Source organism: Euprymna scolopes, chromosome 22 (genome assembly GCF_053919585.1).
Source record: "Euprymna scolopes isolate OS-2025 chromosome 22, ASM5391958v1, whole genome shotgun sequence".
Classification (NCBI taxonomy): Eukaryota; Metazoa; Mollusca; class Cephalopoda; order Sepiida; family Sepiolidae; genus Euprymna; species Euprymna scolopes.
Window position 1 is genome coordinate 48,765,003 of NC_136503.1, and position 22,138 is coordinate 48,787,140.

The 22,138-nt window shown below is 33.3% G+C and overlaps 1 protein-coding gene across 4 annotated transcripts in view; it reads left to right on the plus strand.

Annotated features, from left to right (window-relative positions):
* Positions 1-22,138, plus strand: part of LOC145243426 (uncharacterized) — a 163,357-nt gene that overhangs the window by 92,913 nt on the left and 48,306 nt on the right. For all 4 annotated transcript variants that reach the window (XM_080106312.1, XM_080106310.1, XM_080106309.1 and 1 more), the window contains one exon: positions 15,028-15,107. In XM_080106312.1, coding sequence (XP_079962438.1) covers positions 15,028-15,107 — 80 coding nt within the window. The remainder of the gene's footprint in view (positions 1-15,027; positions 15,108-22,138) is intronic.

Sequence of the window (22,138 nt, forward strand, 5' to 3'; positions counted from 1 at the left end):
TTTGGAAACCTGAAAAATACTGTGTGCGAGGCTGTCGTTGAGGGTTTGTAGTTAAGATGTGTGTCTGCGTAACAAACCCAGATTCGTCATCCTTCACCTCGTTCCTGAATGAATGACCCACTTCTAAATATGGTATGACTGTTTTATTGCCGAAGAAGGCAAACACGTGCGAACACCACACCCGCACCCGTTTCTTTGTTTTTATTGGATGTTGCTACGAAATTTGTTATGACGACAGCGACGATGACTATACTCAGCTTCAAACACATTTCTCTTTCGCTTCTTTTCCTTTTTTTTTTTCTTGAAGGTGGGGGGGGGGGGGGCTTCTCCTTCGTGTGTGTGTGTGTGTGTGTGTGTGTGTGTGTGTGTGTGTTTTGTAGTCATCGCTTTTTAGAGATGGCCTTTTCAACCTGGTATTTGTTTTCATCAATGTTTCTTTCTGAACTCGTATTTTGTTGTACCGATAATTTTTTTTTTTTTTTTTTTTTTACTCAGGTTCAGCTCTAACACTTGAACATAAGTGACCACTATTTGAGACTATGCCTAGGAAAGATGTTGGTTTACGTTACATTTCAACTTCTGCATGTTAGGAAAGCGGGTAGCAGGAAGGAAATTCCAAAGTCTAGCTGTTCGAAGGAACAAACTATTAGCTTACTGGGATTTAGGGACCTCAACAGTGAAGTAGTGAGATTTTGTTGCTAAGCAGGTTTGTTGGGAATATGTACGTCGAGGGGGCACAAGTGCAACAAGCTCATCAGAGCATATTCCATTAAAATATTTGTAAAACAGGCACAGAGATGCAACATTTTAGCAATGGGGCTGGAGCTTAGTTGATAAAGTGGGATATATTAGATTGTAAACTCTTTTTTGGTCCCTATTCAAGAGGGAGAGGCTAGTGGTAGATGCACCAGCCCAGATGTGGCAACAATACTCCATGCATGGGAGAATGGTGGTTTTGTAGAAGTACAGGATACTCTCAGGTATGAGTAGTCTTCTAGCTCAATAGCGGGAACCCACCTTTGCAGCAACCTTCACAATGTCCTCAATGAATTTGTTCCAGTTCATATTGCCTGCAAATGCTAGTCTGAGGAGTTTGAAGGAAGAATTCTCAGGTAGGGTGTTATTTGTCCTGGATATCAATGATTGGAGAGGCGTCTTGTAATTGTTAAAGGATAGCAGCTTAGTCTTACTAGCATTAAATGTTACCATTCATTTGCGACCCCATTCCACTTCATTCTTGTATACATTCTTGTATACACTTACTTGGGTCGCAATGGAGTATGGCTTTGTTTGGTCCTAGGTAGCCATCCATTGGGAGGAGGAATTGATTTATCATCGATCACCTAAGATACCTCAATCAGGGAATACCGACAGGTTTGATCACGGCAGGTAAAATTTGCACCTGGGCGAGGGGTATTTCCCATTTATAAACTGACGTCATGTCTGGCTTTTTACTGTAATTAAAGGCAGCATTACTGACAGTTCGGGCAGGGATCAAAGTATAGTATCTGTTATGCCTTCACTCAGTGTAGTAGAAATATTTATAGACTGTGACAATTTTATTTTAGTTTAAATCCAGGATGCCTCTTTAAGCAGTGGGGTGAGACGGTCTAGATTTTCCCTACATTAAAAATCGACCATGTTTCTAACTTTGTTCTTGTGGTGGGGCAAGTAATCGTCTCACGGGAATACCCTTCCAGGAATTACTACCTCCTTTTTAAGAGAGGTGAGTGGATTCATTGGCTATCATCTGACTTGCCCAAGTTATTAAGAAATTCTAACAGGACCAACAAGGACAGCTCAGTGGACTGAAGTTGAAATTATCTCATTGCAGTGCGGTGGAAGAAATGGTTGAGGCAGTGACTGGACAGAATTAGTAGACAGTCGAAGCAAAGTCACCAGAAGATTAGCAGAAGCAGCTCATCGTATTAGATTTAATGCTCATTTTACATGCTGGTGTGCATTGGACGGCTTTAAGAATTAGACTTCAAAACTAATCTATCTCTGACCCTGTCTTTATTGATCCCTCCTTTCCTCAACACCATTTTTATCATTTTCTTTCATGTTTTCTTTAGCTTTCCTTTGTGAACTGAACTTGCTACCTCAACTAGTCTACATCTACTAACCCAAGAACTCTCATCCATTCTTTCAATGTGACCATACCATTAAAGTCTGCTCTTTTACACACATCTCCCGATACTATCCAAATTTGATCTTGTTTTGAGGTCATCTGAACTAAGGCTGTTTTTAAGATTAGGATTGCATATTTATTGTATCATATCATTTCTCTCCATGCAACACCTGTCCTCAAACCTCAGTACCCAGGTTTCACTTCCATACACCATCACACTGTGTACACATGCCTGATAGACTCTTCTGTTGGTCGACAATGGTAACGCTCTGCTGTTTAGTAATGGCAGGTTTCCTGAAGTTAATCTATCCACTTGTAATTCTTGTAATCGCACTAGCACACACCTGCTCCACTCCGTGCTCCATAAAGATAACAAAACTTAACGAAAACCTCAATAGTTTTGTCATCTAGATATATTTTCTCCACATTTGAATTCTCATCCATTTCCATTGTTTAATAATTTTTATACACACAAATTGGTTCTCCTCTTTCAATCTACCAGCAATTCTGTTGCACTTATGTGCCCAATGCTTAGATGTACCACAAAAAAAATTGCACTCGACTTCCTTTCCATAAACTGAGTAGGAGAACCTTCTTTTTGGCAGCTTTCCAACACTATAGCCACTGATCATCACTATGGTAAACTTTTACTCTCAGACTTAAACTTTCTGTTGCATTCCTGCAAGTCTTTAGCTTAACAAATAGGTTTTCCATTGTTGCATATGCAAGTACTAAGTCATCAGCATACAACATCTCTTCTGGGCAAACCGTACGAAATTCCCAGGACAACTCTTCTGACACAGGTGAAAAGCAATAAACGTTGTACTGAACCCCAATATATTCCTACTTTAACAGTAATGCTGTCACTAAATGATTAAGTAAACTGTTGAACTCGTGATATTAGTCGATAGTTGATCAAATTCGTAATAATTAGACTGTAGCAACTATGTGATATAGTTTGTCTAATTGCAACTAGCGTCCTATTGCCAAGTAGAAAAATAAATCCGACCAGTAAAGGATCAGATGTAAACTGATATCTGAAATGCTACCAGGGATTGGCTTAGGTGAATTTCTCTTCCTTATCTGCTAATTTTTTTTTATTTAAAACTACCAAATTAGTGGAACATCCGGTTTTGGTCAACCTAGAAGGAAAAATGAAGCTGAGTTTGTCACCAAGAGACTGGTCTCTGTAAATTGCCAAGGCTAGCACAGTTCTACATATTAGATTCGCAGTCTTGAAACATAAATTTTTTTTTACCGAAATGACTGGATACAGTATTAAATAACCTAAAAATGTTGATATGCCATAAAATAAAATTACCAATTTATTCTTGGCATCCATAAAAATACCACTCACCTATTTGCGAAAAAAAGAAAAAAAACTATGCTGAAAAAATAAATCAAATATGTCGCATGTATAGTATTTTGGAAGGGGACATTTTTTAAATATTAGTTATCAATAACTGGGATTAGTAAATTAAAAAAATAATATATTTTTAATATATCTTATCTTTGGACCATTTCTTTCTTATTAAAAACAAATGCGCAAACTCATAGAAATATTTGAAAGTAAGTTCCCATTTGTTATCAGTCTCTTTGACCTGTAAAATACCTTTTTGAAAGAATCATGATTGTAAGGCATTGTTTGCAGGCCAAATGTAATCTGTTTTAAGTTTTTGCATCGTAATCTAATCTCTATGATTGGATTTCACATTTTGACATGTTTGTCAGAGGGGGATGACTATTCTAATTTATTTATGAAAATCATGACATGGCAGCAGAAGCAGCAATTAGCAATATTAGTTACATAGTTAATTAATTTGCATATTTATAAAGGTTATGATGGTTAATAACTGAATTAAAAAGGTGGACCACATGCAATAACTGAATCAAAAAGGTGGACCACATGCAATAACTGAATCAGAAAGGTGGACCACATGCAATAACTGAATCAAAAAGGTGGACCACATGCAATAACTGAATCAGAAAGGTGGACCACATGCAATAAATGAATCAAAAAGGTGGACCACATGCAATAACTGAATCAAAAAGGTGGACCACATGCAATAACTGAATTAATCATTTTGCTTCATTTGCCAATTATGAGAAAAATCAAACCATTTAAACCAGATTTTGTTGAAATATATTTTTTTATATTTCATATTGCTAATAATTTAGCTATTATTGACATTTGATCTTTACAAAAAAAGTGTCAAAATTAAACGAAAATAAAACTTAAAAAAACTTTCTTTTTTTTTTTTTTTTTTTTTTTTTTTTTACTTCATTAGTCTAAAATACAATTTTTACATAAAAAATGTTGCATATCTATTAGTTAAAACTTTTGGCCATACCTAAAATTTCTAATTCAATTTTTCTAGTAAGATTTCCTCCAGGCATTGTATAATATATCTATTTAAAAAAATAAAACCTCAATTTCATGTTTATTTCTCATTACTATAAATAATTTAAAAGAAAAAGAAAAGCAACATCTATCTCTCAATATCTATGAAGGGTCAAGGAGGATGGAAAGGCCGAGGAGGGATAACCACTAATTACACTTCCACTGGATCAGTAAAGAGAGAGCTGGAACCTTTGAGAAACTTAATGCCACCCAAAGCCCAGTGAAGACCAATGATCGTTGCCAGTGAGAAACCAATGTTAAGTGGCTGTTGCGATAACGCAAGTCATTTGCAAAAGTGATTGAAAGAGATGGAGAGTACTGAAAATCTGGAGAGACTTGTTGCCATCCAGATTCTAGGGAACACCACTGGTTGTTGTCAATGAGTAATCACTGACGATAGCCTGTGTGAGAACTCCTAGTGAGTAATAATAATAAATATTCAGCATCTTTTTAGTTACATTTTAAGTATTTATTTTTCAGATGTTCATGATTAAAAATAATGTGATCGATAATATACTTTTTATTTCTATTAGTATTGAAACATGTTCGATGAAAAGTCTATTAATAACTTGTTAATACATGTTTTCATTGCAATTATATTTTTGCGCTTTATTGTTTAACTAGCAGGCCACCCGGAATTGTCCGGTCGTTAATATGATATTTTAATTTATGCAGATTTCGTATTTATTATAATAAAGCCAACTTTCTATTGTACCCAATATATAATAATGGCCGCTTGACATGACCCCATCATAAAATGCACTTAAATATGATATTTTAATTTATGCAGATTACATATTTATTATAGAGCCAATACTCTATTGATTATTGCAGTGTAATGAATATATAGTAGTGATTTCAAAAGTAAAAATTTTAAAAATATGACTTGGGTGCCATCAGCTAGAATAGAAAACAAAACATGTAGCTCTCCAGCCTTATTCGTTACCGTCTGATCTGTCCATATGCATTCAAAAGCTTTAAAAAGATAACATTGTTCAAGATATAAATGGATATTTGCACAGGTGTTTAGTTGTCAAGATTCTATATTTTTTTAAATTTTGACCCCTTAGCTATTTTTACCGGTTCAAATCAATTTTCTTCTACATGTTCAAATCCCTTATATATCAAGCTTCAGATCTGTAGATTAAATATTGACAATAGTTTGATAGAGACCATTCCTTACAGAGATAGTTAGACAAGGTCATATTCCGCGTTTCATCCACGCTAGGATTCTTCAGGCTTCTAAAGCCGGAAGAATCCTAGCATGGATGAAACAAACACGGAATATTCTGTGTAGTTTAATCGCCATATATATTTTATAACTTACTAACTAGCTCTATCTACGTATTGAGCACTGTTGAAGTAAATAGTTTATGCATAAATTTATACTTCTGTATATTAATTTATGCGAGTAAATGAGGTAGTTATATATATATATATATATATATATATATATATATATTACTTCATTTACTAATATATATATATATATATATATATATATATATATATATATACACTTGAAAATTACTGTACATCTCGAATTTATTTTTGTTGTTTATTTATTTATTTTTTTCATAATCATTTGTTTCCCAAAATGTTTCTTTCATGTAACCTCTAACTGGTTTTGCAAGTTGCAAAATCATCAATCCCTCCAGGAATTTGTTTGTTGTCGTGTTGTTGCTTAGCAACAGTGACAATAATGAACACAAGTTCAACACAAAACTATTGTTTTTGTTAATCCACAGAGAGAAATAATCCCTGTTCTCTTTTACTGACATCCTTTTTTGTTTTTGCACATCACAAACCACGGTGTTTCGTTCCTCAATGCTCACGTGCACAATTTTAATTTTATATACAACTTTCTATGCGTGTGTGCACGCACGTGCTCAGGTGATACAGTTTAGCAACAATGTTATTTATGTAACGTTCCTAAGCAACGCAACAACATCTGTAAGCTTATGCTTTTAGATAAAGGGAAATAACTCTAACGACCTCGTTAAACTTTTGTGATAGAGTAGCAGGGGAGGGGGGTTGGCATTTTTTGGTCGTAAAATACGCTTAAATATATTTTAATTTATGCAGATTTTTTATTTATTATTACAGAGACAATATTTTATTGAATTTTATATCTAATATATACTAACATGGATGCCCGGCGTTTCCTGGGAGTTTGGAGGTGTGTGTTGAGCAAAAAAAAAAAAAGTGGTTGTAGGAAATCAGACTCGAACCTGTACCGCGAAGGAGGAAAAGGTGAGAAAAAGTGACGTCTTTGCTGTTACGACCACTGCCAAACCGGAAGTGACGTAGGTTTAAATTAAGGCTAGACAATCAAAAAGAGGGAATGATTTTCGAAAATATCGTCGAAAAAAAGCGCCCCCCCCCTCCTTGTAGAAAAGTGCCCAGTTGAGGGTGAAGAAATGAATGTTGCTAAACTTTGGAACTCCCTTCCGGATTCCTGTTTTTGCAACTGTACTGACATGCAGAAGTTCTAGTGTAATGTAAACATACATTTTTCTGCTCAACTCCCTACATAGTATTCCTGCAACTTATGTCCCCAATAGTAGCCCTCTACATCAAAGGGGCATTGTTCCTTTTTTGGGGTGAAAATGGAATAAAATATATCCGCACTGAGTTGTAGAAATTTCCAGGTTGGTATCTGGGGGTGCATTAATTCACTGGGAGTGATGCACCCCCAGTCTTCGTTAAGACATGCATATAGGAGAAGAAAACGCTGATGAAAAAAACCTGTGGTCCTCTGTATACTCTGTCCTGTAGCAGTCATCTGCATCGATAAAGGTTAGCAATAATACCGAAAAGTGTGGTTTGTTTTACACAAAACCTTCACCACTATAAACAAATCATTTGTGTGGATTTCTGAGCAACTTGGTTGTTGTGGTGGAAGCTCAGACATTGAAATCGACGGGAGAGTCGATCATATACATATACGGATTAAAAGTCCAAACTTTAGTAAAGTATAAATGGATAATAGTTAACCTAACTTGATGATTAAGCCTACTCCATACCCATTATATACTCAAAATCCTGCTTAAAATATATTTATAATATCAACAGAATCATGGTGTATGATCGTTTCTGAGATGAAAAATTTCTTTTAGTTTCAACAAAAACATCAACATTATTCATCCTTAAAATACACACAGTTATAGAAAAAAAAATTTCTTTTCTATAACTGTGTGTATTTTAAAGATGAATAATGTTTATGTTTTTGTTGAAACTAAAAGAAATTTATCGTCTATGGCATCATAGCGTAATGGGTTAGGGTGCTGGACTGAAATACATAAGGTCGGGGTTTGAATCCCAACAGCAGTTAAGCTATGCTGAAGAGGAGTAGGGCTCCATAACATAAATAAAAAATACGTCCAAATAAAAAATGGGTGACTTTCTAAGAAAAACGCCGGTTCTCCGAGGCGAAAACGTTAACCTTAATATCGTTTAAAAATCAACAAACAAACCACGTAAACAGATAAACGATAAAAGACTAAGCAGTAAATCGTCTATGGCATCATAGCGTAATGGGTTAGGGCACTGGACTGAAATATATAAGGTCCGGGGTTCGAATCCTAACAACAGTCAAGCTATGCTGAAGAGGAGTAGGGCTCTGAAACACGCGTGTCCGTAGATTACCGTTTTTAAAAAATAATATATATATATATATATGTATATATATATATATATATATATATAAAAGTTGAGTTTTTTCTCACTACTTTAAAAAAAAAAAAATTAAAACAAATTTAAGATATTCAATCATAAATATGCGAGCAACAACATGAGCATTAACTAATTTGCATATTCTTTTTAAAAATGAGTGTCAATTACTTATTCATTTTTATGGTTTCTTATCAGATGATTGGTTTCATTTCACTATTACACTTAATTCTATTTATGCATAGTTTCTATATTCTGCATAATTGCATAGAATTTATGATAAAAACGTTCTAGCACATGGAAATATTTTTCTAATATTGTACATATGTGCATAAAGTCTCTACCAAACTCATTTCTGAATATTTGGTCTACAGAGTAGAAATTTGAAATATTTGGACCCGTAGCACACTTTTGATTAGGTTTTCAGCAGGCAAAAATTGCTGCTAATGGGTCAAAATTGAAAACAAAACAGTTGATCTTAGCAGTCCTAAGTCGACTAAACCTGCTTGCATGCACAAATCTACAGTCATGGGTTAAACGTTTTTTTTTTTTTTTCTTAACTATTTATGTGTTTGGGTGTAGCTCAAAGGTTGGACAGTTGTAGGTTTCCATTTTGATTCTAGCTGAAATTCTATTTTTTTTTACTTTTTATATCACTACTATTAGGTGCAATATAATAATCGATAGCAAATTGGATCTATAATAATAAATATGTAATGTCCATGAATTAAAATCATATTTCAGTGTATCTTATGACCGGGCAAGGTCAGGCGACCTGCTAGTATATATATATATATATATATACACACACACACACACACACACACACACACACACACACACACATGTGTAAACAAAAAGGGTAAAACAAATGCATAATGAACAAAGTTACATAAAAACAATAGCAAAAGCACAGAAAATGAGATGACGGTTTAGTGATACATAACCATGTCAAGAGTCAATAACAGGGACTTATCTTTAGGGGTTCTTATCAACATGTGTGTGTGGGGGAGGGGTAAAGTTGTAAAAAAAATAGTCTTTATGAATCTTATTAGCCAGCTCTTTAAAATATGAATTCAAATAGTTAATTTGCAAACCAACAGTGGTCCTTTTTACAAAGTTTCTAAAAATGAAATTCTACCATCTCTTAAAATAAATGAGTATTTTAATTTAAGAAGAGGACTGTAATTTTTCGTTACATCGGATAGTAATGAATTTGAAAAGCCAATAAAGCCAAGCAATCTTTAAGGGCATTGCCCGTGTCTATCTTAAATTAGGGTAGTAAAAAAAAAAAAAAAATGTATTTTCTGGCTAAAATCTAATAGTACAAGGGAAGTAAGTCATGTCAGAGTTACATTTTATCAAACCTATTTAGTGATTATAGGGGATCAATAGGAAGAAATTAAAATAAAAAGATATTAAAACACATGCAGAAAAAGGTGAGCTGTTTTAATCATGAAGAAGGGAAATATTTATTTAGAATATCAAAATATTACTAAAAGGATAGGCATAGATTTAATGTAGAAATTGCTAAACGTTCGAGTATGAAACTTTTAGGAGTAGAAATAGCATATTTAGGCAAATGAAACTAGTCACATGACCATATAAGGTTATGTCCAAAAATTCAGTATGCAAAGTTAAGATGCCGGAAAGTGAACTCAGTTTAGCTAAATATGGAATGGAAGTCACTAAGCATGAAACGAAAAATGAAACCATAACGAATATATAAATATTTTTTTTAATATTTAAAATATATTCATATGAAAATATGTTATTTAAAAAAATGAGTAATACATTATTTCTGACAAAATTCCATTTATTCATTTTAAGAAACTTTTTATACAAATGTTTAAAAAAATTTTTTTATAACACAAGAAGTGTTAATAAAAAGCTTTCATGCATTATTTATGACAAAATTCTCTGATAAAATTTGTGAAAGATAAATATATTATTTCAAAAAGACACTTTATATAGAAATGTAAATGAAAAAATTCTCATTAGTTTTTTCTTATTTATTTTTTATGGTTTCTTATCAGATGATTGGTTTCATTTAACTATTATGCTGAATGCTATTTATGCATAGTTTCTATATTCTGCATGATTGCATAGAATTTAAGATGAAAATGTTCTAGTACATTCAAATATTTTTCTGTCTATCTATTTATCATATATAAAAGCAACCTTGTCGGTATATGTGTAAAGTCTCTTTCAAATTCATGTCTAAATATTTGGTCTACAGAGTAGAAATTTGATATATAGGGTATTTGGACTTGTAGCACATGTTTGATTAGATTTTCAGCCAGCAAAAATTGCTGCTAATGGGTCAAAATTGAAAACAAAACAATTGACCATGGCAGGTGTAAGTTGACTAAACCTGTTTACATGCACAAATCTACAGTCATGGGCTAAACTTTTTTTTTTTTTTTTTTTTTTTTAAAACTATTTATATGCGTTTGGGGTAGCTCAGAGGCTAAGGAATTAAGCTGGACAGTTGTAGGGTTCCGTTTTGATTCTATCTCATGGCATCCAAATTATATTTCAAAAAGACTACATATAGAAATGTAAATGAAACAATTTTCATTAGTCTTTTTTTTTATGATAACACAAGTATAAAAACAAGAAAAACTATAAAAAAAAAATGAAAGTTTATTTTTTTATTGTTTCATGCTAGCACAAGAAGTGTTAAAACTAAAATTAGTTTTTGAAATAAATTATTTCCATATAGTTTTGTATTTTGTTTCATGTTTACTGACTTCCATTCCATATTTATGTAAACGGAATCCACTTCTGTGTCTTAACTTTGTGTGCTGAAGTTTTGGACATAATCCCGTTATAATATGGATTTTTATTTTAATTTTTTTACAAAGGAGTCGCCACTTATCAAGGCCCGAGAGCTACTCGAGGATGAGGGTTAATGAGTGTACAATGGTCAAGGGGAACATGTCAGTCATCGATAGTAATGGAAATTTGGTAAATTGGATTACTTAAGGAGATGGCTCATCAAGAATTTGTTCATGTTGGACTTGAAGACAACCATATTGTAGTCAGTTGGAAGCAGGCATGCAGTTCTAAGAAAGAAGCTTTGTTCATGGAATCTACATTAGGTTTAGTCACAGATAAAGAGTGGGGGAAATTATTCATAATGGTTTCATGGAAGTAGAATTAAAAGTAATGCAGAGTAAAAATTAAAAACCAAAGACTAATGGATAAAACAAAAATAAATAAAAAATAAAGTAAAATTAATAAAGCAAGTTGAATAAAAAAAAACAATAAAAGCAAGGGTCGAATGGTCAAAGTAAAAGGATCCATAGAGATGGTAAAAGTTAAGAATCTAAATGATAGTATGACTTATAATTGAAAATTTTGGTTAAGGTGTATTTGATATAGATTAATTAATTTATTTTTTATGACTGATAAGGTACAACTTATAATAATGTCTTCCTATTTACTTGCCTCCCCATGAGGGCACAGTTGGACAGAAGGTCGGTTTTTAATGTGGGGAAAATTCAGCTCAATAAAAAGGGGCACTCTGGATAAGAACAAAAATTAAAATTGTCTGTCATGAAAGATTTCTCCTCCACTGACTGGTCCTGGATATGACCTTAAACTATATCCCGTGGTGAGGCCCCAGCTTGCGGGCTTTGGTGAGTGTGGAGCCACCTTTTAATTGCCATTGCTCCAAGGTCCACTCTGACCCAGAGTGGTAGTACCTGTTAGGGTCCCAACTATGGGTTGAATAGAAACCGACTTGAAAAAAATAAATATATTCTATTAAAAAATTTTTCTTCAAAATCTTTGTATTCGACATTAAATAACCTGAAAATGGTTGACATGCCGTAAAACAACCAACCAACCAACCAACCAACCTCCACTGACTGAAGACAGAAAAGTTGAAGTGTAGCATCAGAACAGATACTACACTGTGATCTTGTTTATATAGTTTATTGTTTGAAAAAATTACAATTAATATCAAACAAAAAATGCAAAAATGATAAACAAGAAACTTAAGCATGAAGCCCTTAAGAAAATTGGAGGAGAGGGGATGGGTACAGGGTTTTTCTAGTAGGTCTATAAAACTTTGAAGATTACTTTTGGCTGGCACCATTCACCATAACACCGCATTCATATCGTGGAGTTAAACCTACTTAAAGTATCCCAAGCATTTTGTGAAAAATATTTACATGCGTACGTGTGTATATATAATATTTTTCTTTTTTTAATCATTGATAAATGCAAAACGAGAAAAAAGTTAATTGGAAGAAAGTCTTGGAATTTGATTGTGTAAAAAGTTTGTGGTGGAGAGTGGGGAAGAGCTAAGAAACACCCCAAAAAGAAAAGACTAAACCAAGAGTCTTTTTAATGTCACCATTCTTGCTACTGCTAGACTAGCCAGAAAAACCATTCTTTTCTCATTGGCCAGCGGCAGATCAATGTTGTCTATAACATGTGGCGTCAAGAAAAAGCGGATGCTCAGCATCAATTTGAGCTGTTACCACTTTGACATACTCCATGAGTCCCCGAAGTCGGCTGCAATAGAAAAAGGCGTGTTTGGCCATTTCAATTTCATATTTATTGCAGCACAAACACCAGAGAGCGATGCTTTTGATTTTGTGAAGTTTGGCAAAGAGGGGTGGTGCATTCCGAACCAGTTGCCAGATAAGGGAAAACTCATATTCAGAAAGCCCCATTCTGGTGCTTAATTACACTATGAGCGGATCTCCTCCTCCAACCATCCCAGCCTCTCCCGAAGGGAATCTGAACTGCTACCCACTACTAGTGTTCGATAAAGTTTCTTCCTAGACTGTGAGAGGACACTGGTCCAGGACACAGCTCTAAGCATGGCTCAGCATTTGGCAAAGAACTTTGATTCCCTCCTTCTTTGATTCCCCTCTCGGCTTACAACGGCCTTCGACTGAGGGGTTGGGTTTGACGTTGGGCAAAACACTTCCAACCCCAGGGACCCACGAGCAGAAGACATAAGTGGCGTACACCTCCGCTCGACCCTTAAATAGCAATCTCCTTCGAATCCAAATCTCCACCAACGATTTGACTTTTGTCTGTACTTCTGACCAGTTCTTATCCAACTGTAAACCCAATCCAAACCAGACACTGAGAATGTGGACTGGGCCATCGGTCCAGCGGAATATGCCTGGAAGCGTGGTTCACTGCTCCAGGCTCCCAACTGCAGACCAACAGACTTACTGCGGTTGAAAATCCCTGTGACCTCTTCGTAGTGAGCGAGCACCTTGGTAACTGCTTTGATGTCTGCGCGGCTCGACACACACATGGTGACGGCATTGGCAAATGCGGAAACCCCGGCATGTGTGCCACCAGGGAATGCTATTCTGCACAGGACTGCTGTAGCCACCTTGTCCCTTAACTTGCGAAGGAGGGATTTCAAGGCCAGGATGTAAAGCAGATGCCACAGCAGGCAACCCTGATGCACTAACTGAGAGACGGCGAACGACTCCAAAAGTCTACCGTTGATCTGCACTGCTACCTTCATCTTGTGGTATAGAACGGAAACACCACTACTAATACTCTGCCCTCACCTTTCTTCCCAAATCACTATCTCAAAAGGTTTTATGTTAAAAATAAAATTCCATTTTTCTCCTTAGTCTTTTATGTTGCTGGAAGACATTGATAAAAAAAAAATTCTCGTTAAATTTATTTTTAGCGTAATTTTTTTAATTTTTTTTTTTTTAAATTTTATTTGTAAATCTTTACATATTTTTTATAGATTATTCAAACTACTGTTTTCATCTTGAATATTATTTTTACGTTTCAGCTAATGTAAGTTCCAATCTTCTTAAGGTGTATCTTGTTGAACTCTGGAATCTGTACAGAATTTCAAATGGGATTCTTTATTTAATCCACATGAGTAATATGCTCTTGTTTCATGAGCCATGATTCGGTAGAATCCTAAGAAATTTGCAATTGTATTACCAGCACGGAAAGATTGAACCTTCAACCTCCAACAGAGCATCATTTACAGTTGTGACATTCGTCTGGAGATTGAAGGTTCAATTTTCAGTGCGGGCTCAGAATAAAGTTGCAAACTACATCTGTGCTGTTGCATCTGCCACTAGTCTCTCGCTCCTAGACAGGGTTAAAAAAAAGGGTCACCAATTTAATGGGGCTTGTATTATCAACCAAACTCCAACCTCTGTCTCATCACTGAAATGTGGTACCTCTGTTCCTGTTTTACATGTATTTTAATGGAATGTGCTCTGATGAATTCAAAGAACTTATGCCCCCTCAATGTAGATACCTCTGAACCCAGCAAATCTCACTGTAGAGGTCTCTAGATGCTGTAAAACCTTCTACTCAAATAGGTTCTTTCTTTAAACTGCTAGACTTTGGAATTCTCTCCCAGGTCCCTGCTTCCCTGACGGTACTGACATGCAGAAGTTCAAGTGTAATGTGAACAGGTATTTTGCTGCCCAACTCTCTACATAATATCTTTATATATTTGATCCGAAATAGTAACCCCTTACGATAAATAGCACCGTGCCTTATTTAGGGTAAAATAAACAAAAAAAAACTTCTACCAAGTCATGGCTAAACAGAATGAGAGCTGCTATTCCTGTGGATTAAATGAAGGGTGCTATCTAAAACTCTGTTTAGATTCTTGAATTTGACAAAAATACACCTAAAGCAAGTCGGAGGTTACATTGGCTGAAACTTTGTGAAGATAACACTGAAGATGAGAACAGTAGTTTGAATAATCGAAATAATACGAATTATCTATCTTCATCTGAAAAATTCAAAAAAATAAATCTTGTTTTATTTTTTCTAAATGAGTATAATTTTTATTTTTCAGATAAGAAAAAGCTTCGCCCACCTGACAGGAAAAATATTGATGTTCATTTGAATCGGATTAAATTAAAAGAGAAAGAATTGGTGAGTGTTGGCACTTGCTTTCATGTTTTTTGCAATATTTTAATGAAAAGATTTTTGTGAACCCAGGAAAATCTTCAAAACATTTTTTTTTTAAAGTTCAATTTTATATGTGCTAAAAAAAGGTCAAATTATTTAATTCAAAATGGCTGCCAATTGTGACATTGTGAGTTGGCTGCTATTTTCAGCCAATGTCTTGAAAAGTTTCCTTGGTTTACAAATAAAAATTCATTGATTCCCTTGGGTATTTAACAATTTGTTTTTGTCGCTGTAAAAAATAATGTAAATATTTTTCTTTTTTTTTTAATTTTATTATAAAAGTAAATCTTTTTTTTTTTTTTATGATTTGATCCAAAATACATGAAACAGTAACTTACAATGTAACAAGCAAGAAAAGTTTTTATCGTTTTTTTTTTTCTTTAAAATTGTTATTTAACAATTTTAAATGAAATCTCTTTTTTATAAACATTTTTTTCAGATGGAAAAATTACAATTTAACAAACTTCTTAAGATTTAGAATTCAAACAACTTTTTTTTTTGTTTGTTTTTGCAATGTTTTTTTTTTTTTTTTTTTTTATAAAATAAAGTCAAAAAAGTCTCCAAAATTATTTTTTTATTTTAATAATAAAATCTTTAAACAGTATTTATTTTGTTTGTTTCAGATTAAACAATTATAATTTACTTTTTTACATATCATAGTAATATCTTATTCTATACAGTGTATTACAGAAGAAATTATTTTTGATACAATGGCATCATATAAACTGGGGAATAAGTTATTTTCTTTAAACTAGAGGGAAAACTCTTAGGGGTACATTCGGTAGCCATTTTGAGTGAAATAATTCCATTTTACCAAAAGTAAACATTTACTCTTGCTTTTCTTGTTTCTAATTTGTTTTTTGATTTGGTTTTGTTTTCATTTTTTTTGTAACTTTTTAAATTAAAAAAATCTAATTTAAAAATTAAAACTACTTTTTTATTAGTTTTTTTTTTTTTTTTTTTTTTTTTTTCAAAAATATTTATTCAATAAACCCAATTCCCAAACTTCTAATGTGGATCCTTACTGTTAGGTCTCCTTTTCCACTATTAGAGGTTTGCATACCAAACTTCCAGAGGTTGAAATTGACTCATAGGACACAGACTCAAACCTATTCTTTCTGTGTGAAACTGGCATTAGCTCATCAGTTTTTACCGATTTCATGATTAAAGACTATTCGAGCATGACATCAAAACCCTGGCACTCATGATCATCACAGACATGGTATTTCTGCCTACATAAAGGTTGACTTTCCATGTGATATGGACATCTCAAAAGAAAATCCTTGATTACTTTGTTGTTTTCTGTAGCACTTACTAACAGCACCATATTCATGTTTGCTTTCTATCATCGGTATGAAAATCTTGTTTCTCCCAGCTTTCAAAATGCAGAGACATCTTTCGTGCTAACTTGTCTGACGTTTCCAGTCTGACTCCAAACTTTAAACTAAAATTGTTTCTTCTAAATATCTCATTACATCATTAGTACACGTTGCTTTAAGATCATCTGATGTCATAACTAAATCATCTCCCCTAGTTTATGTCCTAACATTCTTGTTTGTTTTAACATTCCTGTTAAAATCCCTGATGCATATTTCTAACATAAATGTTTTATCTGTAAAAATACCTTTCACCTCGATACATATTTTCTAAACATTCTATTTTCCTAACGTCAACAAAGATCATAATAATAACCGTTCAGGTTACTTGGCATCCCTCGGCAGTGATCTATATAACAATATTAGAAATTCCTCTACACTACATTTTTTCAAGCCTTTGTACACCTTTGAATGTGTCCTTGCCATTGCACACAGAAATCACTATTTCAATTGCTTTTAAATAAATAGATGCTCTGAAACCAAAGCTGTCTTTAGAATTGCTTGCAAACACTGCTAAAAGGTTATTAGTGATGCGAAAGGGTTCTATATCTAATCTGTTAAACCTATAGTGACTGAGCAGAAGCTTAGTTCACAAGAATTTTGGTGAATAACAAACACAGTTCTGAACTGATGTATAACATCTATTCCTACCACCATGAATGGACCAGAGGTGATATCCTCAGCATCTGATAAAGTCAAATTTTATGCAAAAAACTTTGCATCAAATTCAACTCTTTGTTATCAGGACCAGTTGCATTCAAATTTCCTTCTATGAGTGTAAATAAATGGGATAAAAATGCTGAGTCTTGTAATTGTATCCCCAGTAATTACTGCCTTCCATAGTTGTTGTTGTCTCATGTTTTTGGTTAACTAATTCTGTGGCCTGCTTGGAAAGAATTGAAACCACTATCTTCAGACAATGGTCACCTGGAAGCGTAGAGACTGGACGCCGCCATCTACTGCGCTATGGGCCTCGAATACACAAATTATGAAGCCTCATCTGAAAGAATTATATATATATATATATATATATATCTCAAGATCTCTGTTTTTCTTCTGAGCTGGGGCATGTGGGTTAATATGGGAGGAGATTGATAATTACTTTTAATATAAATAAAACCAAACTTCTCTCCTTTCACGACCAATGATCGATTTCTCACTTGCCCCAATTGAAATGAATGGCTCTTTCCTTAAAGAACTCTGCTTTGATAAGCTCCTAGGATTAACCTTCATGCCAGACTTCAAATGGAAGACTTACATGAAATCTGTTGCTGGTTTCTGGGAATGACCTTAAGACATCCGGTGGTGAAGCATTTACAGACTGGAGAATGTGAAGTTGCTCCTCAGTTACCATTGCTCTCAAGTCCATTTTAGCTCTGAGGAGACTGCAAGGGAATTTGGTGCTACCAAATCAGGCTGTCTAAAGATACTAGCTTCTTGACCTGTTATTGTTTTTTCTTTCTTTCCTTTTGCAAAACTCAATCATGTTCTGCAAAGTAAAAAACAAAAAACACCATTTACTTCTATAAAACAGCCAAACTAAATAAATATTTGAAAATATAAAGAACTTGAAGTACAAAACCCTTTTTCCAAAATTACTGTATTTGGTATTGATGATGATGATAATAATAATAATAAATTAATCTTCTCAGTGACAGGCAATATGGATTTCATCCAGCATGATCAAAAAAAAAATTATTTCCATGGTAACTACTCGACTGAGTTCCAATCTATGGTTCCTCTTGTAAAACATTCATAACAAAAACTCTTTTAGCTACAACTGCTCAAAATAATTTTCTTTTCTCGCTCTGTCAGGGCTTTACATTGCAAGCGAAACGGTCACATTTGCAAATAATGTTTTTTATAAGTAGCAACTAGAAATAATAAAACGCTTATATTTTGGCTACTGTGACTTTTACAGCGACAATCTCTCAAAGCTCATTTGCTGAGTGAAAAAAAAAATCTTTTCAACTTTTTTTTTTTTTTTTAAATAAAACTAGCAAAGTCACATTATTTAAACAATAATAGTCTTATACAATATACTCTTCTTTTCTTTTAATGTAGCCATTTAAAAAAACATCTGAAGAAATTTTAATGTTTATACCTTCAAGTTTAAACATAAGATTCTGTGTATATTTAGAATTACACTTATTAAAAAAAAACACACACACACACACAGAAAAATCTTCAATGGAACAAAAATGTCATATTCCAAAAATCACGTGGATTTGGCTAGTAACTTTTCTATTTGGCTAGTAAATAAAAATATTTAGTTGTTAAAGGTAAACTAAAGATAAATTTGTCTGTAGAGTCCTGCTCTGTGTATCTAAAACTGAACAAATCTTCCATGAACAAAGATTTTTTTTTTTTTTTTTTTTCAGTAACTATCTGTCTGGAGCACAATACCATAGGGCTGCTTCATAGTTGACTATAATATGATAATTTTCAAGTGTAATGTTAACAGATTCTTGTAGAACCGTCTTCTAGTTTGAATCTGTCTCAACTGTTGTTACCAGTACTCACATTATTGTTTCACAGTTATTTGTTCAGCCGTCTTATCTTTTCTTTTTATCAATGTAAAAAAGTACTTGTCATGTAAGTAAAAATAACCTGAAATATGTTTGCAAGTTTCCGGTTGACTACAACATAGCTGTTTTCTAGTCCAATGTAAACAAATTCTTGTTCAGCCGTTTTCTTAAATTGTAAAATCTGCCTATTTACAACCAAAGTTAATAATTTTCTAGATGTATTTCACTATCAACCTGACGAACCCATTAACCCTTATCCTCAAGTAGCCTTTAGGTCCTGATAAGTGGTGATTCATTAGTAGGGCTAGGACAACAGCTTATTCTTTTCATTGTTTTGACTCTCGAGTGTGTATCCATTGATATCTTATATGCTTTTATATAGTGATGTGATTCTCAATTGATTAACTGTGTCTGTGTCAGATATATACTTGAGTCAAAACAATGAAAAGAATATGCTGTTGTCATAGCTCTATTCATTAGTACAAAAAAAAAAATCAATTCTCACCTGTGTGAGAAGTGATTTTTACCTATATAAAAATACCTGCCATAAAAATAAACTAAAAATATGTTCCAAATTTTCAGTTGACAACAACATAGCTGTCTTCAAGTCTAATGTTAACAAATTCTTGATAAGTCGTCTTAAATAATCAAATTCTACCAATTTACAACCTATTAACAATCATCTCTGTCCGTTTCACCTGAAAAACCTATTTACTCTTATCCTCAAGTGGCTTTTGGGTCTTAATAAGCATTGCCTCCTTTGTACTAGTGTTGAGACGATTAATTGGAATCAGGGAATTGGAAAAATTGGAATTTTTTGGGGTATTGGAATTGATATCAGAATCAGAAAAATTTGTGTCTATTTTTTGATGCCAAGAATGATTCCTTAAATTATCTTTTTTATTTGATTTTAGTTTAAGAAAAATCTTTCACTGCTGATAGTAATAAAAAATATTTATTGATTTAAACTTCAAGTAAAACTAAAATCTATAGATCTCCCCCTCCCCTACAAGTGTATATTACATTTGAGAAAATATATGCACATTTAAGATGTGTTTTTACAGTAATTGGGACAAAATAACCATTTTACAGTTAAATATTTAAAGATTTATAAGAATCTGACTCTTATCAGAATCTGGAATTTAGTATGGAATTGGGAATTGTATCGGAATCGGGGGGGGGGGATATTGAAATTGTCTCATCACTAATTAGTTCATAAGAAATTAAAAAAAAATATATATAAACATAATTCAACATCTGACAAAATATGGTTATTATATTTATATTTAAAAGTTCAATTTCATCCATGTTAAATTGTTGTTAACTGTCCTATTCTGTTTCAATTGTCACATTTAAGACTTGTGTGGATGTATATGGAAAATAAGGAAATTTCATTGGATGACCATTTTGTTAAATATATATTTTTTTTAATAATATTCTCTTAAACTATATTATTTGGACTATCTAGAATACTGTTTTCATCTTTAGTATTATTTTCACTATGTTCTAGTCTATGTAATTGTTTATAAGGACCTGTTGTACAGTGTATAAAGTACTAGGTAAAATTCAGTTGTAAGTTACAATCTCCTGGAGGTTGATGGTTCAATCCTTGGTGTGGGCAACACTAAAAATACAATTGCGAATTACTTAGGACTTCTTCTACCCAGTTAAGACTGATGGAACGACAGCATGCTACCCCCGTAGATTAAATAAAGTGTTCTATTTGAAATTCTGTGCGAGTTCCAAAATTTGATAGAAAGATTTCTGAATTCAACATGATACATCTGAAGGTCAGAGGTTATATCAACTGAAACGATGTGACAATGACACTCAAGATGAGAACTGTAGTCTGAATAATTCAAATAATATGAATTTCGTTGGTTTTGTTTTACGGCATATCAACCCTTTTCAGGTTATTTATATATGTATTTTTTTTTTTTCTTTTTTCAAGTCTGCTTCTATTTAACCCATAGTTGGGACCCTAACAAGTACTACCACTCCGGGTCAGAGTGGACCTGGGAGCAATGGCAATTAAGGGGTGGCTCCACACTCCCCAAAGCCTACAAGCTGGAGCTTCACCATCGGATATAGTTTAAGATCATATCCAGGACCCAAATAATATGAATTACCAATCCTCATCTGAAAATTTCAGAAACATTCTCTTAAGTCCTTCAACATATATGAAAAGAAAAACATGATTGGAGTGTACAGTGACAGTACTATTTAGAATTCGACCTTGGCAGACATAGAGATGTTAATATTAAACTGAGTCTTGTAAATATGTTTCATCAGCCAACTTTAAGAAGATTCATCAGATGTTCTGTTGGCTTGACGGGCAGAGAGCAGTCTCGAAATAGTTTCTTAAATAATATATTCCATTTAAAAAAATTAACTGTGGGTTTGTTAAATATTTTTACTCTTTGATGCATAATAATAATCCAGATGATCTCGGATAAAATCTTCAAATTTGAAATTTTTATTAACAGATTGGATTACATTTTTAAATTATCAAAATGGTTTAAGCTTTTGTGATGCAAGGGAAGTAACTTTGTTTATTTTAGATAGTCACCCCCATCCTTTTTAAATTTTAAACCTTTCTACATATATTAAACATAAATGTATTCACTTTTGAATTTTTTTAGATGAGGATTGATTATTTTTATTATTTGGACTACCGTTCTCATCTTTGATGTGATGCTAACAAATTTTTTTGATGATGTAACCTCTAATATTCTTCAAACTTAGGGAGAGATCTGTACAGAGCTTCGAATGGAACCCTTTATTTAATCTATGGTGTAGTTCTTGTTTCAGCAGTCATGACCAGGCAGGAGTCTTAAGTAGTTCTTAATTACATTCTTCGTATTACCTGAACTGAGTATTGTCAAGTTTGACATAAAGATTCTGGAGTTTGACAGGACATATCCGAAGAAGGTTGGAAGTTACATTGGCAGGAACGTTGTGAGAAGAATATCCAAGATGAGAACAATTGTCTGAATAATCTAAATAGCATTAGTGTCTTCCATTTTGATTTTAAAAGAAATGCAGATTAGTTTTATTTTATTTTTAATTTCTATTTCTAAAATATTTTTTC